Source organism: Scyliorhinus torazame, chromosome 17 (assembly GCF_047496885.1).
Source record: "Scyliorhinus torazame isolate Kashiwa2021f chromosome 17, sScyTor2.1, whole genome shotgun sequence".
Taxonomy (NCBI): Eukaryota; Metazoa; Chordata; class Chondrichthyes; order Carcharhiniformes; family Scyliorhinidae; genus Scyliorhinus; species Scyliorhinus torazame.
Genome location: NC_092723.1, coordinates 139,697,570 through 139,719,990, shown reverse-complemented (window position 1 = coordinate 139,719,990; position 22,421 = coordinate 139,697,570). Strand labels below are relative to the sequence as shown.

The following is a 22,421-nucleotide window of genomic DNA, read 5'->3' as shown; positions in this document are numbered from 1 at the left end:
CGGTAGGTCCCCTATCCCTCTTTCTTGGTCCCCCGCCTGTAATACAAAGAGTTCATTCTTCCCTACATTGAGCTTATAGCCCAAAAACTCCCCAAACTCCCTTAAAGTCTGCATGACCTCCACCATCCCCTCCATTGGATCCGCCACGTACAGCAACAGGTCATCCACATATAGCGACACCCGATGCTCTTCTCCCCCTCGGACCACCCCCCTCCATTTATTAGACTCCCTCAATGACATGGCCAATGGTTTGATCGCCAATGCGAACAACAGGGGGGACAGGGAGCACCCCGTCTCGTCCCTCGGTACAGTCGAAAGTATTCCGAACTCCGCCGGTTCGTCACTACACTAGCCACCGGGGCTCTGTAAAGGAGCTTAACCCAACTGATAAACCCTTCTCCGAACCCAAACCTACGCAGCACCTCCCAGAGGTACTCCCACTCTACTCGGTCAAAGGCCTTCTCCGCGTCCATAGCTGCCACTATCTCCGCTTCTCCCTCCACCGATGGCATCATTATCACGTTTAAGAGCCGCCGCACATTGGTGTTTAGCTGCCTACTCTTTACAAATCCTGTCTGGTCCTCGTGAATCACCCCCGGGACACAATCCTCGATACTCGTGGCCAGCACTTTTGCCAGCTACTTTGCATCCACATTAAGGAACGAGGTCGGTCTGTACGATCCACATTGCAATGGGTCCTTGTCCCGCTTTATGATCAAAGAAATTTTCGCTTCCGACATTGTTCGGAGGTAGGGTCCCCTCCTCTCTTGCCTCATTAAAGGTTCTCACTAGTAGCGGGGCCAGCAGGTCTACGTACTTCCTGTAGAACTCCACCGGGAACCCGTCCGGTCCCGGGGCCTTCCCCGCCTGCATGCTCCCCAAACCCTTGCTCAGCTCCTCCAACCCAATTGGTGCCCCCAGACCAGCCACCTCTTGCTCCTCCACCCTTGGGAATCTCAGTTGGTCTAGGAATCGTCTCATCCCCTCTTCCCCCGCTGGGGGCTGGGATCTGTACAGCTCTTCATAGAAGGCCTTAAATACCTCGTTTATTTTCGTCGCACTCCGAACCGTGGCTCCCCTTCCAGCTTTGTCTCCCCCTATTTCCCTCGCTGCCATCCGCTTACGGAGCTGGTGTGCCAGCATCCGACTAGCCTTTTCCCCATACTCGTAGGTCGCCCCCTGCGCTTTCCTCCACTGTGTCTCCGCCTTCCCTGTGGTCAACAGGTCAAACTCCGTCTGGCGCCGTCGTCTTTCCCCAAGTAATCTTTCCTCCGGGGCCTCTGCGTATCTCCTGTCCACTAAACATGGGGATTCATGACAAGTAGTCTGACATCGGTTGTCAAGATGTGGAGATGACGGCGTTGGACTGGGGTGAGCACAGTAAGAAGTTTTACAACACCAGGTTAAAGACAAACAGGTTTGTTTCGATGTCGCTAGCTTTCGGAGCGCTGCTCCTTCCTCAGGTGAATGACAATAGCTGTCTTCGCTGTGAGACAAGTCTTCGGTTGTCAAGAAATAGCTAGAGTCTATATTTATTTTTTATAAATTTAAAGTACCCAATTTTTTTTTTCCAATTAAGGGACAACTTAGCGTGGCCAATTCACTGGCCCTGTACATATTTTGGTTGTGGGGGTGATACCCACGCAGACATGGGAAGAATGTGCAAACCCCACGTGGACAGTGACCTGGGGCTGGGATCAAATCCGGGTCCTTGGCGTCGTGAGGCAGCAGTGCTAACCACTGTGCCACCGTGCCGCTCTGCTAGAGTCGATAATTAAGGAAAGAGAAGTGAATATCTTGAAATTTTGCAGCTGATCAGAGAGAACCAGGTGGATGTGTAAAGGGTAGGTCCTGGCTATTGAATCTGATTGAATTTAGGTGAACAGGTGACTAAAGTAGTGGGCAGGTGAATGACTATGGATGCCACTGGTATGGACTTTCCAAAGGCGTTTGATAAAGTCCTTCATGAGAGACTGTTAGCTAAAGTTGAAGGAAAATTATTGACCCAGTTTAGAAACTGACTGAGCAGTAGAGCACAGAAAATAGGGATAACACAGGTACTCTAATTCGCAGGATGTGGACCAGTGGTATCCTGCAAGAATTTGTGTTGGGCTTAAACTATTCACTGTATTCATTAACATATAAATGATGGGATAGAAACTTTAGCTGTACAAGGCCCTGGTTAGGACACATCTGGAGTTCTGTGAGCAGTTCTGGGCTCCACACACTAGAAGGGATATATAGGCTTTGGAGGGAATGCAGTGTAAATGTAATAGAATGATACTTAAGCTAAAAAGAATGATGAAACAAACTAGCATGGTTTCCCCTGGTATTTGGAAGGCTAAGGGGTGATTAACCAAATGTTTTAAGATATAAAGGGTAATAAATAGAGTATGTTTGGAGAAATTATTTCTGCTGGTTGGAGAGTCTAGGGCTCGAGCACATAGTCTAACAATTTGAACCAGACCTTTCCATAGTGAAATTCCATGGTACACTTTTTCGCTCAAAGATTGGCAGAAGTTTGGAGCACTCTTCCGCAAACAGCAATTGATATTAGATTAATTGTTAACTTTAAGACCAAGTTTGATGGACTTTTGTTAGCTAAAACTATCGTGGGACAAGGGGCAAAGGCATATGGAATTCAGTCACTGATCAGCAATGAACTCTTTGAATGATGGAACCGGCTCAAGGGACTAACTAGCCTACTCCTGTTTCTATGTTCCTGTGATTCAAACCTATGCCCTGACTCAGAGATGAGAATAGTAACCACTAAGTTAGACTGACCTATTTATTTTCCATAGTTCTAACATTCAGTACTGTTCTTCTGAGTGACTGTTTCAAATTAAGCCAATGATTTTCCTGAATAGCGGAGCAAACTCGAGGGGCTAAAAGGCCTACTTCTGTTCTAGTACAAATCTTAATTTATGTCCTCTTGTCATCGACCAGTGGAATTAATGTTTCAGTACATACTCCACACTCTCCCAGAATACGGAACGCTTTTTCGACCTTCACTTAACCTTCTCTACTCTGAATACAGGCTTAGATTTTCAGTTCTAATTGAAACACTTAATTTCTCATCCCTGGTGTCATTCTGGTGAACGAACCTGTGCTGCAGTTTTCACACAGAGAAAGAAAGAGAGAAAATGAGAGCACAAGAAAGACTAAACAAGTCTACAAGTGAGGAAATAATAAATCTGTCCAAACACTCTTTGGGCTAAAGTTGGAGTACTCTGTGCTAAGAGAGAAGAGTTCCTGGAATAATCTATATTGGAGGGGGAGGGTAGTTTATTGAGGTTTTTAAAGTTATGAAGAGATCTGAACACAGGGCTTTGGAGAGAGAACTGAGCAATAGTATTTTTTTTAGATTGCTTGAGCAAGGAGCCAGCACATATGACTGGCCTGCTCTGTGCTGTAAACATATTATGACTCTGAACAGAGAGTTTAATTAAGCTGTGTCCTGTGACTACTGTTCAAATTATGTCACAATCATGGGTTGCTACCGGGACATACTGTTATTTGAAGAAGAGTTTCTGTTTCTGCCCCAGTCAAGGACTCATATGTTGTGAATTGATGGGTAAATAGCAATGGCAGCCAATTATTTCAGTTTCTGCTGCAAGGTCTACGATTTTCTCCTCTCTTCTCCAGCTGGCCCCTTGCCATCACTTCTCCAATAGTTCACCCAAGCGGCCATCCCTTACAAGAGAGCGAGAGAGTGAATGAGAGTGAGTGAATTAATTTTTTCCAATTAAGGGACAATTTAGCGTGGCCAATCCACCTATCCTGCACATGTTTGGGTTTTGGGGGCGAAACCCACGCAAACATGGGGAGAATGTGCAAACTCCACACAGACAGTGACCCAGAGCCGGGATCGAATCTGGGACCTCAGTGCATGAGGCCGCAGTCCGTGCTGCCCATATCTTCCAGGTTAAGCAGAGACTATTTACAATTCTTTCAATTTACTCACTATATTCACTTTATTTGGAATGAAAAAAGATGGAGGAGAAAGGTCACAGTCTAAAGTTGCTGAACTCGATGTTAAGTCCAGAAGGCTGTAATGTGCCTAATCAGAAGATGAGGTGCCGCTCCTCCGGTTTGCGTTGGGATTCACCGGAACACTGCATGAGAGCAGGATGGTGAGCTGTCGACAGTGAGGTTGGGGTCATGCTTCGGACTGAGCGAAGATGTTCCACAAAGTGATCACCTAGTCTGTATTTAGTCTCCCCAATGTAGAGGAGACCACATTAGGGAGCAGTACAATAGACCAAATTGAAAGAGGTCACTGAGTTCAATAATTTCAGATTACAAACTCTGCCCCTTGTTTTTTGGATGGCAACTGTTGATGGTAATTCTGCTTTCCTCATTTATACACAATTCAATCAGATCTTTTGTTTCACTATTGATCCCATTAGTCTTGTACTATCCCTTTTCGTCCTTTAATATCGTCTGCCTTTAATCTTATCACATAAAGTTTCTTCTTTCCTCCTCTCCACCTAATAGTTTATAAACTATTCCCAAATCTGAGGAAGGTTCGCCGACCTGAGAAGTGGTTAACTCTGTTACTCTTTCCCCAGATGCTGCCAGACCTACGGCGCATTTCTGACTTTGCTGTTGTATTAGGCTTAACCCTGATCATGTGTACTGGCAGCGGTTATACTTCATGGAAACAGAGTTAAAACTTACCTCAATGTTCCCGCAGGTTGTGAAGGCGGTGAAGATGAGCATGAAGCCCACGCCTAGGAGATAAACATTGATCACCCTGCGATCACCCATTGACACACTGACCGCCGGCAGCTGCAGCTGGAGGGACAGATAAGGGGGCGGGGCTGCGACTGTCAATCAGAAAGGGGCGGGGTTCCGACTGTCAATCAGACAGGGGCGAAGCTCAGGCTATCAATCAGACGGGGGTGCGGCTCCGACTGTCAATCAGACAAGGGGGCGGGGCCATTACTGTCAATCAGAACAGGGGGCGGGGCTCTGTTCTCCATATTTTGTGATGTGGAGATGCCGGCGTTGGACTGGGGTGAGCACAGTAAGAAGTCTTACAACAGGGTTGGACTTTAACCTGGTGTTGTAAGACTTCTTACTGTATATATTTTGTGGGTGCGGATAACGCAAGAGGCGTGCAGACTATTGTCACTCACTTATCCTGACAGCAAAGCCTCTCTGATTCCTTCAGCGATGTGCCTCTGCATCCTTGCTGAAATATGAGCATTAGGCAGCCTCCAGGACCTCACGGCTCCATGTATGAGCCTAGCCATATAGAAACATAGAAGCAGGAGCCATTCGGCCCCTTGAACCTGCTCTGCCATTCGTTATGATCATGGCTGACCATCAAGTGGGGGCCCAGCTCAGTAGGCTAGAAAGCTGGTTTGTCATGCAGAACAAGGCCAGCTGAGAGAATTCTGAATTCTCCCTCCCTGTGCTCAAACAGGTGCCCGACTGTGCCGACTAGGCACATTGCAGTGTTAATGTAAGCCTACTTGTGACAATAAAGATTATTATTATTTTAAAAATTATTATAGTTCAATACCCTGATCCTGCTCCCCCCCCCCCCCCCCCCAGCCCTTTAGCCCCAAGAGCTGTATCTATTCTTGAAATTACACAACGTTTTGGCCTCAACTACTTTCTGTGGTAGCAAATTCCACAAATTCACCACTCTCTGGAGGAAGAGATTTCTCCTCACCTCAGTCCTAAAAGGTTTACTCCTTATCTTCAAACTATAACCCAGACTCACCCACCATCGGGAACATTCTTTCTGAATCTACCCTGTCTAATCCTGTTCGAATTTTGTAAGTTTCTATGAGATCCCCTCTCACTCTTCTGAACTCCAATGAATATAATCCTAACCGACAGTCATATGACAGTTCTGCCATCCCAGGAATCGGCCTGGTAAACCTTCGCTGCACTCCCTCCATAGCGAAAACATCCTGCCTCAGATAAGGACACCAAAACTGCTCACAATATTCCAGGTGTGGCCTCACCAATGCCCTATGGTAAAACATCTCTATTCCTATACTCAAATCCCCTCGCTATAAAGGCCACATACATTTGCCTTCTTTACTGGCTGCTGTACCTGTCCACTTAATTTCAGCGACTGATGCACGAGGACATCAAGGTCTTGCTGAGTATCCACTTCTCTCAATTGACACCCATTCAAATAATAATCTGCCTTCCTATTTTTACTCCCGAAATGGATAACCTCACATTTATCCACATTATACTGCATCTACCATGCATGTGCCCACTCACTCAGCCTGTCCAAATTCCGCTGGAGCATCTATGCATCCTCCTCACAGCTCACCCTTCCACCCAACTTTGTATCATCTGCAAATCTGGAGATAATACATTTAGTTAGCTCATCCAAATCATTAATATATAATGTGAACAGTTGAGGTTCTAGCACAGATCCCTGCCAATCAGAAAAAGACCCGTTCATTCCAACTTCTTGCTTCCTGCCTGCTAACCGACTTTCTATTCATCTCAAGACACGACCCATAATTCCATGCATTTTAACTTTACATATTAATCTGCTATGTGGGACCTTGTCGAAAGCCTCCTGAAAGTCTAATTAAACCACATCCATCAGGTCTCCCTGGTTAACTCTACTAGTTACATCTTCATAGAATTCCAGTAGATTTGTCAAGCATGATTTTCCTTTCGTCAATCCATGCTGACTTTGTCTGATTACACATTGCTTTCCAAATGCTGCACTATGAAATCCTTGTTAATGCAACTTCCCCACTACCGACGTTAGGTTCACTGGTCTGTAGTTCCCTGTTTTCTCTCTACCTCCCTTTTTGAATAGTGGGGTTACATTTGCTACCCTCCAATCTGTAGGAACCATTCCAGAGACCAAAGAATTTTGGGAAATGACCACCAATAGGTCTACTATTTCTCGGGCCACTTCCTTAAGTACTCTGGGATGAAGATTATCAGGCTCTGGAGATTTGGCTGCCTTCAATCCCATTAGGACAGCACGGTGGTACAGTAGTTGGCACTGCTGCCACAGCTCAAGGGACCCGTGTTTAATTGCGGCCTTAGGTGACTGTGTGGAGTTTGCACTTCTTCCCTGTGTCTGCGTGGGTTTCCTCTGGGTGCTCCGGTTTCCTCCCACAGTCCAAAGATGTGCAGGTTTGGTGGATTGGCCATGCTAAATTGCCCCTTAGTGTCCAAAATGTTAGGTGGGGTTACTGGGTTACCGGGGTGGAGGTGTGGGCTTAAGTAGGGCCGGTGCAGACTCGATGGGCCGAATGGCCTCCTTCTGCATTGTAAATTCTATGATTCATGATCTCCCTGCCTGCTCTCCCTCTGAGCCTTACTGGCCCTATTCTCTAGTTCCCCCTCAGTTATTTCACCTTCTGCCCTCCCTTGTGACACTAGCAAACATTGCTTGATTTCTCTGCCTATCACTTTTCTTATTCTCCTTTCTGTCTTTTTTTCTTGTTCTTGATCCCTCCTGCTCTGAATCCTTCCATAGATTCCTACAACCCTGTCATATTAGTTTAAACCCTCCCCAGCCGCTCTAGCAAGTACCCCCCCCCCCCCCCCCCCCCAAGGACATCAGTCTTGATCCTGCTCAGGCGTAGCCCGTCCAGTTTGTACAGGTCCCACCTCCCCGAGGACTGGTCCTAATGTTCACCCTTCACCTCCAGAATGTCCTGCAACTGCTCAGAGACATCCTTGACCCTAGCACCAGAGAGACGCAATGCCATTCTGGAGTCTTGTTTGCGGCCACAGAGAGGCCTATCTATTCCCCTATAACTATTGCTTTGCCACACTTTTTACTCCTCCCCTGCAACAGAACCAACCGAGGTGCAATGAATTTGGCTGTTGCTGCTTTCCCCTCAGAAGTCAGTCCCCTCAACAGAATCCAAAATGGTATATCTGTTTTGCAGGGGAATGGCCACAGGAGATTTCTGCACTGAGTGCCTAGCTCTCTCGCTCTGCCTGGTGGTCACTCATCCCTTTCCTGCCTGTGGAGTCTCAGCCTGCAGTGTGACCATCTCTCTTTACGTGCTATCCATGACACTCTCCACCTCACGGATGCTCCACAATGTCCCCAGCCGTCGCTCCAGCTCTGAAACCTGGGCTTCCAGGGGCTATAGCTGGAGACACCTCCTGCACATGGGAAGGCCCCGGGTACTAGAAATGTTTCTGGCCCCCCACATGGAGCAAACCAAGGCTTTGAGTTCTCCTGCCATGACTTACCCTTTTAGATTCAAGCTTTGGAAGATATGACACAGTATTCAAATGTGAGAATTTGAGCTAAAGGGGGAAAGTACAGTCTGCAGGCAACTAGTGGGAAGGATGTAGTGGGACAAATTTTCAAGGAAATTACAGGCGAGTGCAAAAAACATACAGTAGTAATAATGAGGGACTTTAATTATCCAAATATAATCTGGGATGGCCAAGAGTTCCGAGAGTGTGTTCAGGAAAATTTCATCAGCAGTATGTGTCCTGACTAAGTGATGATGTGGAGATGCCGGCGTTGGACTGGGGTGAGCACAGTAAGAAGTCTTACAACACCAGTTTAAAGTCCAACAGGTTTGTTTCAAACACTAGCTTTCGGAGCGCTGCTCCTTCCTCAGGTGAATCACAATTGGACCAAATGGCATCCATTTGCATTGTAATAAAAATTGCATGATGTTGTAAGAGCCATCACTTATCCTGATACGTATATGCATTTCTTTTAAAAAATATATATTTATTAAAGTTTTTAACACAATTTTTCTCCCTTACAAGCAATAACGCCCCCCCCCCCCCCGTAACAAAAAAAAAGGAACGTGAAATCGCACGGAGCAAGATATATACATGGCAAAATAGTATATTTACACAGCTTTGTACACTGGCTCTCTCCCGTACGTGCCAGTTTCCCCGACTCTTCATGTTATCTCTTGCTCATCCACCCCTCCAGGCAGCTCCCCCCCCCAGGTTGCTGCTGCTGCTGACCGACCTTCCTCTAACGCTCCGCGAGATAGTCTAGGAACGGTTGCCACCTCCTGTAGAACCCCTGCGCAGACCCTCTCAAGGCGAACTTAATCCTCTCCAACTTTATGAACCCAGCCATATCGTTTATCCAGGCCTCCACGCTGGGGGGCTTCGCCTCCTTCCACATTAGCAAGATCCTTCGCCGGGCTACTAGGGACGCAAAGGCCAGAATACCGGCCTCTTTCGCCTCCTGCACTCCCGGTTCGTCCACTACTCCGAATATTGCTAGCCCCCAGCTTGGCTTGACCCGGACTTTCACCACCTGAGATATTGCTCCCGCCACTCCTCTCCAGAACCCCTCCAGTGCCGGGCATGACCAAAACATATGGACATAGTTCGCCGGGCTCCCTGAGCACCTTCCACATCTGTCCTCTACCCCAAAGAACCTGCTCAACCTCGCCCCCATCAAGTGAGCTCTGTGAACCACCTTAAATTGTATCAGGCTGAGCCTGGCACACGAGGAGGAGGAATTAACCCTACCCAGGGCATCAGCCCACAGACCTTCCTTGATCTCCTCCCCCAGCTCCTCCTCCCATTTACCCTTCAACTCTTCTACCAGCGCTTCCCCCTCTTCTTTCATCTCCTGGTGTATTGCCGACACCTTTCCCTCCCCGACCCATGCACCCGAGATCACCCTGTCTTGAATTTCTTGTGCCGGGAGCAACAGGAATTCCCTCACCTGTCTCCTCACAAAAGCCCTCACCTGCATATATCTAAAGGCATTTCCCGGGGCTAACTCGAACTTCTCCTCCAGTGCCCCTAAGCTCGCAAACGTCCCGTCAATGAACAGGTCCCCCATTCTTCTAATCCCCGCCCGATGCCAGCTCTGGAACCCCCCGTCCATCTTCCCCGGAACAAACTGGTGGTTACCTCTGATCGGGGACCATACCGATGCTCCCATTGCGCCCCGATGCCGTCTCCACTGGCCCCAGATCCTTAACGTTGCTGCCACCACCGGGCTCGTGGTATACTTTGTCGGCAAGAGCGGCAGCGGTGCCGTCACCAACGCCCCCAGGCTCGTTCCTTTACAGCCCGCCATCTCCATCCTCTTCCATGCCGCCCCCTCTCCCTCCATAACCCACTTGCGGATCATCGCCACATTTGCTGCCCAGTAGTAGCTCCCTAGATTTGGCAGCGCCAACCCTCCTCGGTCCCTACTGCGTTCCAGGAACCCTCTCCTTACCCTCGGGGTCTTATTCGCCCACACAAACCCCATAATACTCCTACCTACTCTCTTAAAAAAGGCCTTGGTGATCACGATGGGGAGGCACTGAAACACAAACAGAAACCTCGGGAGGACCACCATTTTGACCGACTGCACTCTACCCGCCAGCAAGAGCGGTAACATGTCCCATCTTTTGAAGTCCCCCTCCATTTGCTCCACCAATCTCGTCAGGTTCAGTTTATGTAGGGCTCCCCAACTCCTGGCTATCTGGATCCCCAGATACCGAAAGCTCCCCTCCGCCCTCCTCAGCGGTAGGTCCCCTATCCCTCTTTCCTGGTCCCCTGCCTGTAATACGAAGAGCTCACCCTTCCCTACATTGAGCTTATAGCCCGAAAACTCCCCAAACTCCCTTAGAGTCTGCATGACCTCCACCATCCCCTCCATTGGGTCCGCCACGTACAGCAACAGGTCATCCGCATATAGCGACACCCGATGCTCTTCTCCCCCTTGGACCACCCCCTTCCATTTATTAGACTCCCTCAATGACATGGCCAATGGTTCGCTCGCCAATGCGAACAACAGGGGGGACAGGGGGCACCCCTGTCTCATCCCTCGGTACAGTCGAAAGTACTCCGACCTCCGCCGGTTCGTCACTACACTCGCCACCGGGGCTCTGTAAAGGAGCTTAACCCAACTAATAAACCCTCCCCCGAACCCAAACCTACGCAGCGCCTCCCAGAGGTACTCCCACTCTACTCGGTCAAAGGCCTTCTCCGCGTCCATAGCTGCCACTATCTCCGCCTCTCCCTCCTCCGATGGCATCATCATCACGTTTAAAAGCCGCCGCACGTTTGTGTTTAATTGCCTGCCCTTTACAAATCCCGTCTGGTCTTCATGGATCACCCCCGGGACACAGTCCTCGATCCTCGTGACCAGCACTTTTGCCAGCAACTTTGCATCCACATTGAGGAGCGAGATCGGCCTGTACGATCCACATTGCAGTGGGTCCTTGTCCCGCTTTAAGATCAAAGAAATTTTCGCTTCCGACATTGTCGGGGGCACGGTCCCCTCCTCTCTTGCCTCGTTAAAGGTCCTCACTAGTAACGGGGCCAACAGGTCTACATACTTCCTGTAGAACTCCACCGGGAACCCGTCCGGTCCCGGGGGCTTCCCCGCTTGCATACCCCCCAAACCCTTGCTCAGCTCCTCCAACCCAATTGGTGCCCCCAAGCCAGCCACCTCCTGCTCTTCCACCCTCGGGAATCTCAGTTGGTCTAGGAATCGTCTCATACCCTCTTCCCCCGCTGGGGGCTGGGATCTGTACAGCTTTCATCGCACTCTGAACCGTGGCTCCCCTTCCATCCTTGACTCCCCCTATTTCCCTCGCTGCCATCCTCTTACGGAGCTGGTGTGCCAGCATCCGACTAGCCTTTTCCCCATACTCGTAGATCGCCCCCTGCGCTTTCCTCCACTGTGCCTCCACCTTCCCTGTGGTCAACAGGTCAAACTCCGTCTGCAGCCGTCGTCTTTCCCCAAGTAATCTTTCCTCCGGGGCCTCTGCGTATCTCCTGTCCACTCTCAAAATCTCCCCCACTAACCTCTCCATTTCCATGCCCTCTGTCTTCTCCCTATGAGCCCTAATGGAGATTAGCTCTCCCCTGATCACCGCCTTCAACGCCTCCCATACCACCCCCACCCGCACCTCCCCATTGTCGTTGGTCTCCATGTACCTTTCGATACACCCCCTCACCTTCCCACATACCAACCACCTCGTCCGCCAGCAGTCCCACATCCAGCCGCCACAGCGGGCGTTGGTCCCTCTCCTCTCCCAGCGCCAATTCCACCCAGTGCGGGGCATGGTCCGAAACGGCTATAGCCGAATACTCCGTCCCCTCCACCCTCGGGATGAGCGCCCTGCCCAGAACAAAAAAATCTATCCGGGAGTAGGCTTTGTGTACATGGGAGAAGAAAGAAAATTCCCTGGCCTGCGGCCTTGCAAACCGCCATGGGTCCACTCCCCCCATCTGGTCCATAAACCCCCTGAGCACCTTGGCCGCCGCCGGCCTCTTTCCAGTCCTTGATTTGGAGCGGTCCATTGCTGGGTATATGCATTTCTTAACAGGAGTGGAGTTATTGTCTAGTGAGCAACAACAGGAACAGGAACTTGAATGTCTACAAGACAGAAGGATTTTCAGGTTGTTCCTGAATGGGTCTCTCTCCAGACGTCTGCACAGAGATTCATGTAACATTGATTGTTAACTTTGGGCAGAATTTTCCAGCCGCACCCGCCTGGCAACCGTAAATTCCTGCCCAAGGTCACTGGACGTTTACATGGTCCGTGTCCCGCCCGCGGCTTGTGGCGTGCGGGGCAGAAGAATCCAGCCCTTTATTTATAAGTGACATTTAAACTGTATCGGGTTGCTTAATTGGAATATATAGTGACAGATGTAGATAGTGAGGTTTTTTTTCCCTTTTATTTAATAACTTTCAATTATTAATTGCAGAGCTATTACTGTGTTGCTAATGTGATTGAGTCTGTGTTTAAATTAAAGCTTGTTTTAACATAAAAGAACAAACAAAGAACAAAGAAATGTACAGCACAGGAACAGGCCCTTCGGCCCTCCAAGCCCGTGCCGACCATGCTGCCCGACTAAACTACAATCTTCTACACTTACTGGGTCCGTATCCCTCTATTCCCATCCTATTCATGTATTTGTCAAGATGCCCCTTAAATGTCACTATCATCCCTGCTTCCACCAGCTCCTCCGGCAGCGGGTTCCAGGCACCCACTACCCTCTGTATAAAAAAAACCCAGGTCCCTAGAATTGTATCCTTTATTTTATTTTTAAAAATAAATTTAGAGTACCCAATTATTTTTTTTCAATTCAGGGACAATTTAGCATGGCCAATCCACCTACTCTGCACATCTTTGGGTTGTGGGGGCGAAACCCACGCAAACACGGGGAGAATGTGGTGTCCTTTGTTTTATATTGCCTTTCCTCATTCTTCTGAAAAAAATGTATGCCAAAGTCTCTAAGTAATTAATTATATTAAGAAAAGCAGTTGTCCTAGCACCAAATCCTGGGGTATACCACTGTATATCTTCCTCCAGCTCAGAAAATAATCCTTTACCAGTGCATTCTGTTCCCTGTCATCCAACTACCTTTGTTATCTTGCTGCCACTATTCCTTTTATTCCATGGGCTTCAACTTTGCTGGAAAGCCTGTTATGTGGCACTTTATTAAACAGCTTTTGGAAGTCCATACACAACACATCAACTGCATTTTGCTCATCAACCCTCTCTGTCAACTCATCATAAGACTCAATCAAATTAGTTAGTTCCCAGCTCCTGAGAATGCCTATGGTCTATTTTTTGAAAGGGTATGCTAGTTTTCTGGTTTATTCCTGTGCAATGAAACTCTTTGCTGTCTGGAATGGAGATGAGGCATGTACATACTATGATTAGTGGTTCTGTGTCAGTGTGGAGCCAACAGTCTGTTTATCTTGTACATACAGGCAATAGAATTCAGCTCACATGATTTTTAGAGTAAGTAGGAAATGGGTAATGATCCTTAACTCAAGGGAAGAACTGCTGATCAATTAGAATCATGAAAGACTTGCATTTATGCTTTCACAACCTCACAACATCATACAGCACTTTATCAATCAATGAGGTACTTTTGAAGTGTTGTCAACGTTCTAATCAAAGGATCATGGAATGATATCAGACAGAAGGAGGCCATTGAATCTATTTTGCCTGTGGGGGCTCTTTGAAAGAACTAATTAGTTAGTCCCACTTCCTTGCTCCTCACAGCCCTGTAAATGTTTTCCCTTCAAATATTTATTCAATACCGTTTTGAAAGTTGCTATTGATTCTCCTTCCACCACCCTTCCAGATCTTAACAACTTTCTGCATAATTTCTTTCCACATCCAGAAAAAATCAATGAGATAATGACTAGAATTTTAGTGATGATGGTTGAGGTTGAATATTGACTACAGCTACAGGGCGGAATCCTCTTGCTCTTCTTCAAATAGATCCATGGATATTTTGTGTTCATTTAAGAAAGCATAGAAACATAGACAATAGGAGCCGGGAGAGGCCATTTGGCCTTTCAAGCCACTCCGCCATTCATTATGATCATGGCTGATCATCCAACTCAATAGTCTAATCCCGCTTTTCCTCCATATCCTTTGATCCCCTTCGCCCCAAGTGCTTTGTATAACAGCTTCTTGAAAACATACAATGTTTTGGCCTCAACTACTTCCTGTGGTAACAAGTTCCACAGGCTCACACTTTGTGGATGAAGAAATTTATCTTTATCTCTGTCCTAAATCGTCTATCCCATATCCTCAGGCTGTGACCCTTGGTTCTGGACACCCCCACCATCAGGAACATCCTTCCTGCATCTACCCTGTCTAGTTGGGTGGCACAGTGGTTAGCACTGCTGCCTCAGAGCTCTGAGGACCTGGGTTCGATCCCAGCTCTGGGTCACCATCTGTGTGGGTTTTGTACATTCTCCAGGAGTCTGTGTGGGTCTCACCCCCACAACTCAAATATGTGCAGAGTAGGTGATTTAGCCACGCTAAATTTCCACTTAATTGGGGGGAAAAAAATAATTGGGTACACTAATTTTTTTAAAAATCTACTCTGTCTTGTCCTGTGAAGATTTTATAGGTTTCAGGAGGCATGGTGGTGCAGTGGTTAGCACTGCTGCCAACGGCGCTGAGGACCCAGATTCGATCCCGGCCCTGGGTCACTGTCTGTGTGGAGTTTGCACATTCTCCCCATGTCTGCGTGGGTCTCACCCCCACAATCCGAACTAAAATTGCCCCTTCATTGGAATAAAAATAATTGAGTACTCCAAATTTATTTTAAAAAAGGATGAAGAAAAAAATAGACTTTAACGTTTTCTATGAGATCCCCCCTCATTCTTCTGCATTCCAATGAATATAATCCTAACTCAATCTTTTCTCAAATGTCAGTCTGCCATCCCAGGAAAGTCTGGTAAACCTTTGCTGCACTCACTCTGTACAAAAGCATCCTTCCTCCGATAAGGAGAACAAAACTGCACACAATATTCCAGGTGTGACCTCACCAAGGCCCTGTATAATTGCAAGACATCCCTGCTCCTGTACTCGAATCCTCCTGCAATGAAGGCCAGCATACCATTTGCCTTCTTTCCTGCCTGCTGTACCTGCATGCTTACCTTCAGTGACTGGTGTACAAGGACAGCCAGGTCTCATTGCACATTCCCCTCTCCTAATTTATGGCCATTCAGATAATAGTCTGCTTTCTCATTTTTTTTTCAATAAATATTTTATTGACGTATTTTTGTAACAACAACAAAATAAACAATATACATGAAACCATAAACATAGTGCAAAAGCCGTACCTTTCGTACAGGTCCTACCCTTATTACCCCCCTACTCTAACCTAAACTACTCCCCACTCCCCCCATCTGTCGCTGATTAATTTTCCGCAAAGAAGTCGACGAACGGTTGCCACCTCCGGGAGAACCCTAATAGTGACCCTCTCAGGGCGAACTTAATTTTCTCCATACAGAGAAAGCCAACCATGTCCGATAGCCAGGTCTCCGACTTCGGGGGCTTTGAGTCCCTCCATGGCAACAGTATCCGTCTCCGGGCTACCAGGGAAGCAAAGGCCAGAACGTCTGCCTTTTTCTCCTCCTGGATTCCCGGATCTTCCGACACTCCGAAAATCGCCACCTCTGGACCCAGCGCCACCCTTGTTTTTAACACCGTGGACATGACGTCCGCAAACCCCTGCCAAAATCCCCTAAGCTTTGGACATGTCCAAAACATGTGGTCCTCCCGCGCATTTTGTACACCTGTCCTCCACCCCAAAGAATCTGCTCATCCAGGCCACTGTCATGTGAGCCCGGTGAACAACCTTAAATTGTATCAGGCTGAGCCTGGCACATGTTGCGGACGTGTTGACTTTACTCAACGGGTCCTCCCATAAACCATCCTCTATCACTCCTCCCAGCTCCTCCTCCCACTTGCGCTTCAGCTCCTTGGTCTGCGTCTCCTCCGACCCCATAAGCTCCTTATAGATGTCCGAGATGCTTCCCTCTCCTACCCACCCTCTGAAAATTACCCGGTCCTGAATCCCCCTCAGCGATAGGAGCGGGAAGGTTGACACATGTTTATGAAGGAAGTCCCACACCTGCAGATACCTGAATTTGTTTCACCTCGCCAGCCCAAACCTTTCCTCCAACGCCCTCAGACTCGGAAAGCTCCCCTCTATGAACACATCCCCTGTCCTCTCAATCCCGCTCTCCGCCATACCCAGAACCCCCCATCTATACTCCTCGGGGCAAACCAGTGATTATCACAAATTGGGGCCCAGACCGATGCTCCCACTGCTCCCACATGCCGCCTCCATTGGCCCCAAACTCTCAGGGCCGCCACCACCACGGGGCTGGTGGAGTACCTTGCCGGGGGGAGCGGCAGAGGAGCAGTTACCAACGCCCCGAGACTGGTGCCCTTACATGAAGCCGCCTCCATACGCACCCATGCCGACCCCTCCCCCACCACCCACTTCCTGATCATGGCTATATTAGCCACCCAGTAATAGTTGCTAAAATTTGGCAGCGCCAGCCCGCCCTCTCCCCGACCCCGCTCAAGCATTACCTTCCTTACTCGCGGGGTCTTGCCCGCCCAGACGAAGCCCGTGATTACTTTGTTGAACCGCTTAAAAAAGGAATGTGGAATAAAGATGGGGAGACATTGAAATACAAATAGGAACCTCGGGAGGACCGTCATTTTCACCGTTTGCCCCCTCTCGGCCAGAGACAACGGAAGCGTGTCCCATCTCCGAAAATCGGCCTTCATTTGGTCCACTAGCCGGGCCAGATTCAATTTATGCAGCCGGTCCCATTCCCGCGCCACTTGGATGCTCAGGTACCTAAAACCTCCCCCTACTGACCTAAACGGCAGCTCCCCCAGTCGCCCCTCCTGTCCCCTCGCCTGGACCACAAACATCTCACTCTTTTCCATATTTAGCTTATACCCCGAAAACCGGCCGAATTCCCCATAAATCTTCATGTTTTCTTCCATCCCCTCTACTGCGTCTGAAATGTACAGAAGCAGATCATCCGCATAGAGCGAAACCCTGTGCTCCACCAACCCCCCCAGACCAGCCCCTCCAGCCTCTTGAGGCCCTCAAGAGCAATTGCCAACGGCTCCATAGCTAGCGCAAACAGCAATGGGGAGAGGGGGCATCCCTGTCTCGTCCCCCGGTGCAGTCTAAAATAGTCCGAAGTTGTCCTATTCGTCTGTACACTTGCCACAGGAGTCTGATACAGCAACCTGACCCAGTCAATAAAGCCCTGCCCGAATCTGAACCGTCCCAGTACCTCCCACAGATAATCTCATTCTACCCGATCAAAAGCCTTTTCTGCATCCATTGCGATCACTATCTCCACCTCCCTACCTTCCGGGGGCAACATGATCACATTTAACAACCTTCTTACATTGGCCACCAACTGCCTACCCTTAACAACCCCCGTCTGGTCCTCCCCAATAACATCCGGAACACAATCCTCAATCCTGGAGGACAAGATTTTGGCCAGCAACTTGGCATCTACATTCAACAGGGAGATCGGCCTGTAGGACCCACACATCTCTGGGTTCTTGTCCCTCTTAAGAATCAGCAAAATCGTTACCTGTGACATCGTCGGGGGCAACACCCCTCTTTCTCTTGCCTCATTGAATATCCTCATCAATACCGGCCCCAATATCCCAGAGAACCTTTTATAAAACTCCACTGGGTACCCGTCCGAACCCGGGGCCTTACCTGAATGCATGGCTTTCAAGCCCTCCACTATCTCTTCCAGCCCAATTGAGGCCCCCAGTCCCTCTACCCGCTCCCCGTCCACCGTTGAGAAATTCAGCCCCATCCAAGAAGTGCCTCATCCCCTCCGGCCCTATAGGGGGTTCTGACCTGTACAGCCTGCTGTAGAAATCCTTAAACACCTTATTCACCCCTACCGAATCACCAACCAGGTTCCCCTCACTGTTCTTTACTTTCCCGATCTCCCTAGCTGCCTCCCTCTTCCTAAGCTGCTGTGCAAGCATTCTGCTGGCCTTCTCTCCATGTTCATAAATCGCCCCCCTTGCCTTTCTCAGCTGCTCCACCGCCCTCCCTGTGGTCAGCAAGCTAAACTCCGCCTGCAACCTCCGCCGTTCCCTTAAAAGCCCTACCTCAGGGGGCTCCGCATACCTCCTATCAATCTGTAGTATCTCCTTTTCCAGTCGGTCCGTCTATGCCCTGTCAACCTTCTCCCTATGAGCCCGGATCGAGATCAGCTCCCCCCCTGACCACCGCCTTCAGTGCTTCCCAAACCACCGCTGCTGAAATTTCCCCCATGTCATTGACTTGCAGGTAGCTCTGAATACATTTCCTTAGCCGCTCGCACACGCCTTCATCCGCCAAAAGTCCCACATCCAACCTCCAATGCGGGCGCTGGTTAATGTCTTTGCTAACCTGCAGGTCAACCCAGTGCGGTGCATGGTCTGAGATTGTAATCGCTGAGTACCCCGTGTCCACTACCCCAGCCAGCTAGGCCCTGCTCAAAATAAAGAAATCAATCAGGGAGTACATTTTATGCACGTGTGAGTAGAAGGAGAACTCCTTCACCCTCGGCTGCCCAAATCTCCATGGATCCATCCCCCCCCCCCCCCCCCCCCATCAGCTCCATGAACCCTCTTAGTTCCTTTGCCATTGCTGGCACCCTGTCCGTTTTCGAGTTTGACCGGTCTAAGCCAGGGTCCATAACTGTATTGAAGTCCCTTCCCATGACCAACCTGTGCGAGTCCAGGGCCAGTATCTTCCTCAGCACCCTCCTAATAAACTGCACATCATCCCAATTTGGCGCATATACATTAACTAATACCACCTGCACCCCCTCTAGCTTCCCACTGACCATAATGATGTACCAGCCTCCCGTGTCCGAGACTATTCTACCCGCCTCAAACACTATCCGCTTATTGATCAGGATCGCGACCCCTCTAGTCTTTGAATCTAGTCTCGAGTGAAAGACCTGACTGACCCAGCCTTTCCTCAGTCTAACCTGCTCCGTTACCTTAAGGTGCGTCTCCTGCAACATTACCACGACCGCCTTCAATCCCCTAAGATGCGCGAACACACGTGTCCTTTTGACCGGCCCATTTAACCCTCGAACGTTCCAGGTGATCAGCCTAGTTGGGGGGCTCATTGCCCCCCCCCGACCCTCCGCCGATCAGCCATCCCTTTTTTTAGGCCCGCCTCCAGCCCGTGTTCCACGCCTCCACTGGTCCATCCCCAGGCAGCCCCCGACCTCCTGTCTGTCCCTCAGCCTAAGTCCCTCCCTCGTCAGCAGAACATTTACCTCCTCCCTCCCGTAGCAAAACATTCTGTAACCCAACCCTTTTCCTAAACCAAACTTATGCACATCCCCCACTGCGCTTCAGAGAGCTAGCTCGCCCAGCTAGCTTGGTGGCCCCCATCCCCGGCGCCGGATAGTCTCCCACCTATTGTTCCCTCCTCCCCCTCCCCCCTACTCATACAAACAAACTCCAACATCAAACAATCCTCACACAATTGCCCAACAGAAAAACACCACGATCAAATCAAGCACACCTCCATACCCCAACAGTGCAAATGAAAACCTTAACTCACTCAGCTCTACCGCTGGTTCCAAATCAATGCAAACGGCATCACAAACATCTTCCATAAAACGCAAAACTGGAACCTTTTTACAAAAACAGAGAAACAAAAAGAAAAAACAAAAACATGAACGTTGCTGCCAAGGTCAAAAATTCTCAGTCCATCACCAGCCCTTTCTTTTTCGCAAAGTTCAACGCGTCCTCAGGCGACTCGAAGTAGAAGTGCTGATCCTCATACGTAACCCAGGGACAGGCTGGGTATAACAGTCCAAACTTCACCTTTTTCTTGAAAAGGATCGCCCTGACCTGGTTGAAGCCTGCTCTTCTCCTGGCCACCTCCACATTCAGGTCTTGGTAAACCCGCAGGATTTGCGGGTCTCACTTACTGTCCCACTTATTGTCCCGCTTACAGCTTCATTTCTGCTTGGCCCACTGTAGAATAATCTCCTTATCCAAGAACCTGTGGAATCTCACCACCATTGCCCTTGAGGGGTCTCCCATTCACGGCTTCCTCACGAGTGCTCTGTGAGCCCTATCCACCTCCACCTCCAAGGGCCGGGCGAATGCCCCATCCCCCAGTAACTTCTCAAACATGTCTGCGATGTATGCCCCAGCGTCTGTTCCTTTGAACCCCTCCAGGAGCCCGACAATTCTTAGGTTCTGCCGGCGGGATCTATTCTCTAGGTCGTCCACCTTCTCCAGAAGCTTCTTCTGCTGGTCTCTCAGCATCCCCACCTCAAGCTCCACCGCAGTCTGATGTTCCTCCTGCTCAGCCAGCACCTTCTCCACCTTCTGGATCACCCGATCCTGGGCGTCCAATCTAAGCTCCAGCCGCTCAATCGACTCTTTTATCGGGTCCAAGCAGTCCCGCTTCTGCATAGCAAAACCTTCCTGAATGACTTGCATCAGCTGCTCCATAGACTGCTGGGCCGACAAGCCAGAGGTCCGACCCTCCGCCATGCTGTCTCCTGTTGCAACTACAGCCCAAGTCTTCTCTAACTTTTTGTTTCTGCCCTTACGAACACTTCTAGTCCCTTTGTCCATGCACCGAAGTGGGAATTCAGAAAAGAATTGCCACTAACATCCGTTTTACAATTCAAGTCCGTTAGAAAATCAGGGGAAAAGGTACAAAAGTCCGACCAGAGCGGGAGCCACCAAATGTGCGACTTACTCCTTCATAGCCGCCACCGGAAGTCGCTTTCTCGTTTTTGTTACCAAAGTGGACAGGGCTTTGGTTTAATGTCCCATCCAAGAGACACCCCCTCCAACAGCCCAGTATCCCTCATTGCTGCACGAGAGTGTTTTATGTCCTCAAGTCTGACTTTCGGCCTCATTAATGGAGGAACCTACCATTGGGCCAAGGCTGACACAAATTAAAAACATCCAATACCATCTCTGCTACTAAAGATCAGTCGAGTGATCCAGGAAGAGAGTGTGAACCCTTTCAACCCTGGCGCATGATGAGGTGCTGAAGCCCACTGGACACAATACTTGGTCCAATTTTAACTTTGTGCAGGATAGTTTTGAATGAATTGAAACCTCACCCATTTCAATGACTATACAAGAGCTGTTGCCACAGCCCTACTGCTCCCATGCTTTACATGCTGTTGTTCAGTTGGTAACACGCTTGTCTGAGTTACATGTTCTGGGTTCAATCTCATTCAAGGGATAAGCACATAAATCTAGATTGGCACTTCAGCGCAGTGCTGGGCATGCTCGAGTGTGACCACCTTTTATAAAATCAGGGGCAGTTTGACTGGGGGGACGAGGGGATAACTAGCATGGGTGGGAGGGGTTAAAATCAATGAACTAGAACCCGTCTTGCTGAGTGACAATATTATCATCCTTTACTGGCCGAGTCTGTCATTTGCTGTCTTGCTCGAATCACTCAAACTAACCTAGCCCGCTTGATGGATTTAACCATTCGGTTACCAGCAGCACTTTGCGATTACTGGAACTCAGTAGAAATTTAAGTTAAAACTTCTCAGGTGCAAATAGGAATTGTTTATTTGTCTTCTATTTTTTTTTTTAAATAAATATTTTATTGAAAATTTTTGGTCAACCAACACAGTACATTGTGCATCCTTTACACAATATTATAACAGCACAAATAACAATGACCTATTTTTTTATAAACAAAAAACAAAAAATGAATAAATATTAAATAACAAGAATAAAAACTAGCCCTAATTGGCAACTGCCTTGTCACAAGTTACCCCCCCCCGCCCCCACCCCTCCCCCCCCCCCCCCCCAAATCCTGGGCCGCTGCTGCTGCCTTCTTTTTCCCCTTCCATCTATCTATCCGCAAGGTATTCGACGAACGGTTGCCACCGCCTGGTGAACCCTTGGGCCGACCCCCTTAGGACGAACTTAATCCGCTCTAGCTTTATAAACCCCGCCATGTCATTTATCCAGGTCTCCACCCCCGGGGGCTTGGCTTCCTTCCACATTAGCAATATCCTGCGCCGGGCTACTAGGGACGCAAAGGCCAAAACATCGGCCTCTCTCGCCTCCTGCACTCCCGGCTCTTGTGCAACCCCAAATATAGCCAACCCCCAGCTTGGTTCGACCCGGACCCCCACTACTTTTGAAAGCACC

General features: G+C 49.1%; 1 protein-coding gene across 1 annotated transcript in view; it reads right to left on the bottom strand.

The window, feature by feature from the left end:
• Positions 1-4,815, bottom strand: part of LOC140394194 (UNC93-like protein MFSD11) — a 91,024-nt gene extending 86,209 nt beyond the window's left edge. The window contains exon 1 of the mRNA XM_072481171.1: positions 4,681-4,815. Within this exon, the coding sequence (XP_072337272.1) occupies positions 4,681-4,770 (90 nt within the window). The 5' untranslated portion in view covers positions 4,771-4,815. The remainder of the gene's footprint in view (positions 1-4,680) is intronic.
• Positions 4,816-22,421: the final 17,606 nt, after the last annotated feature.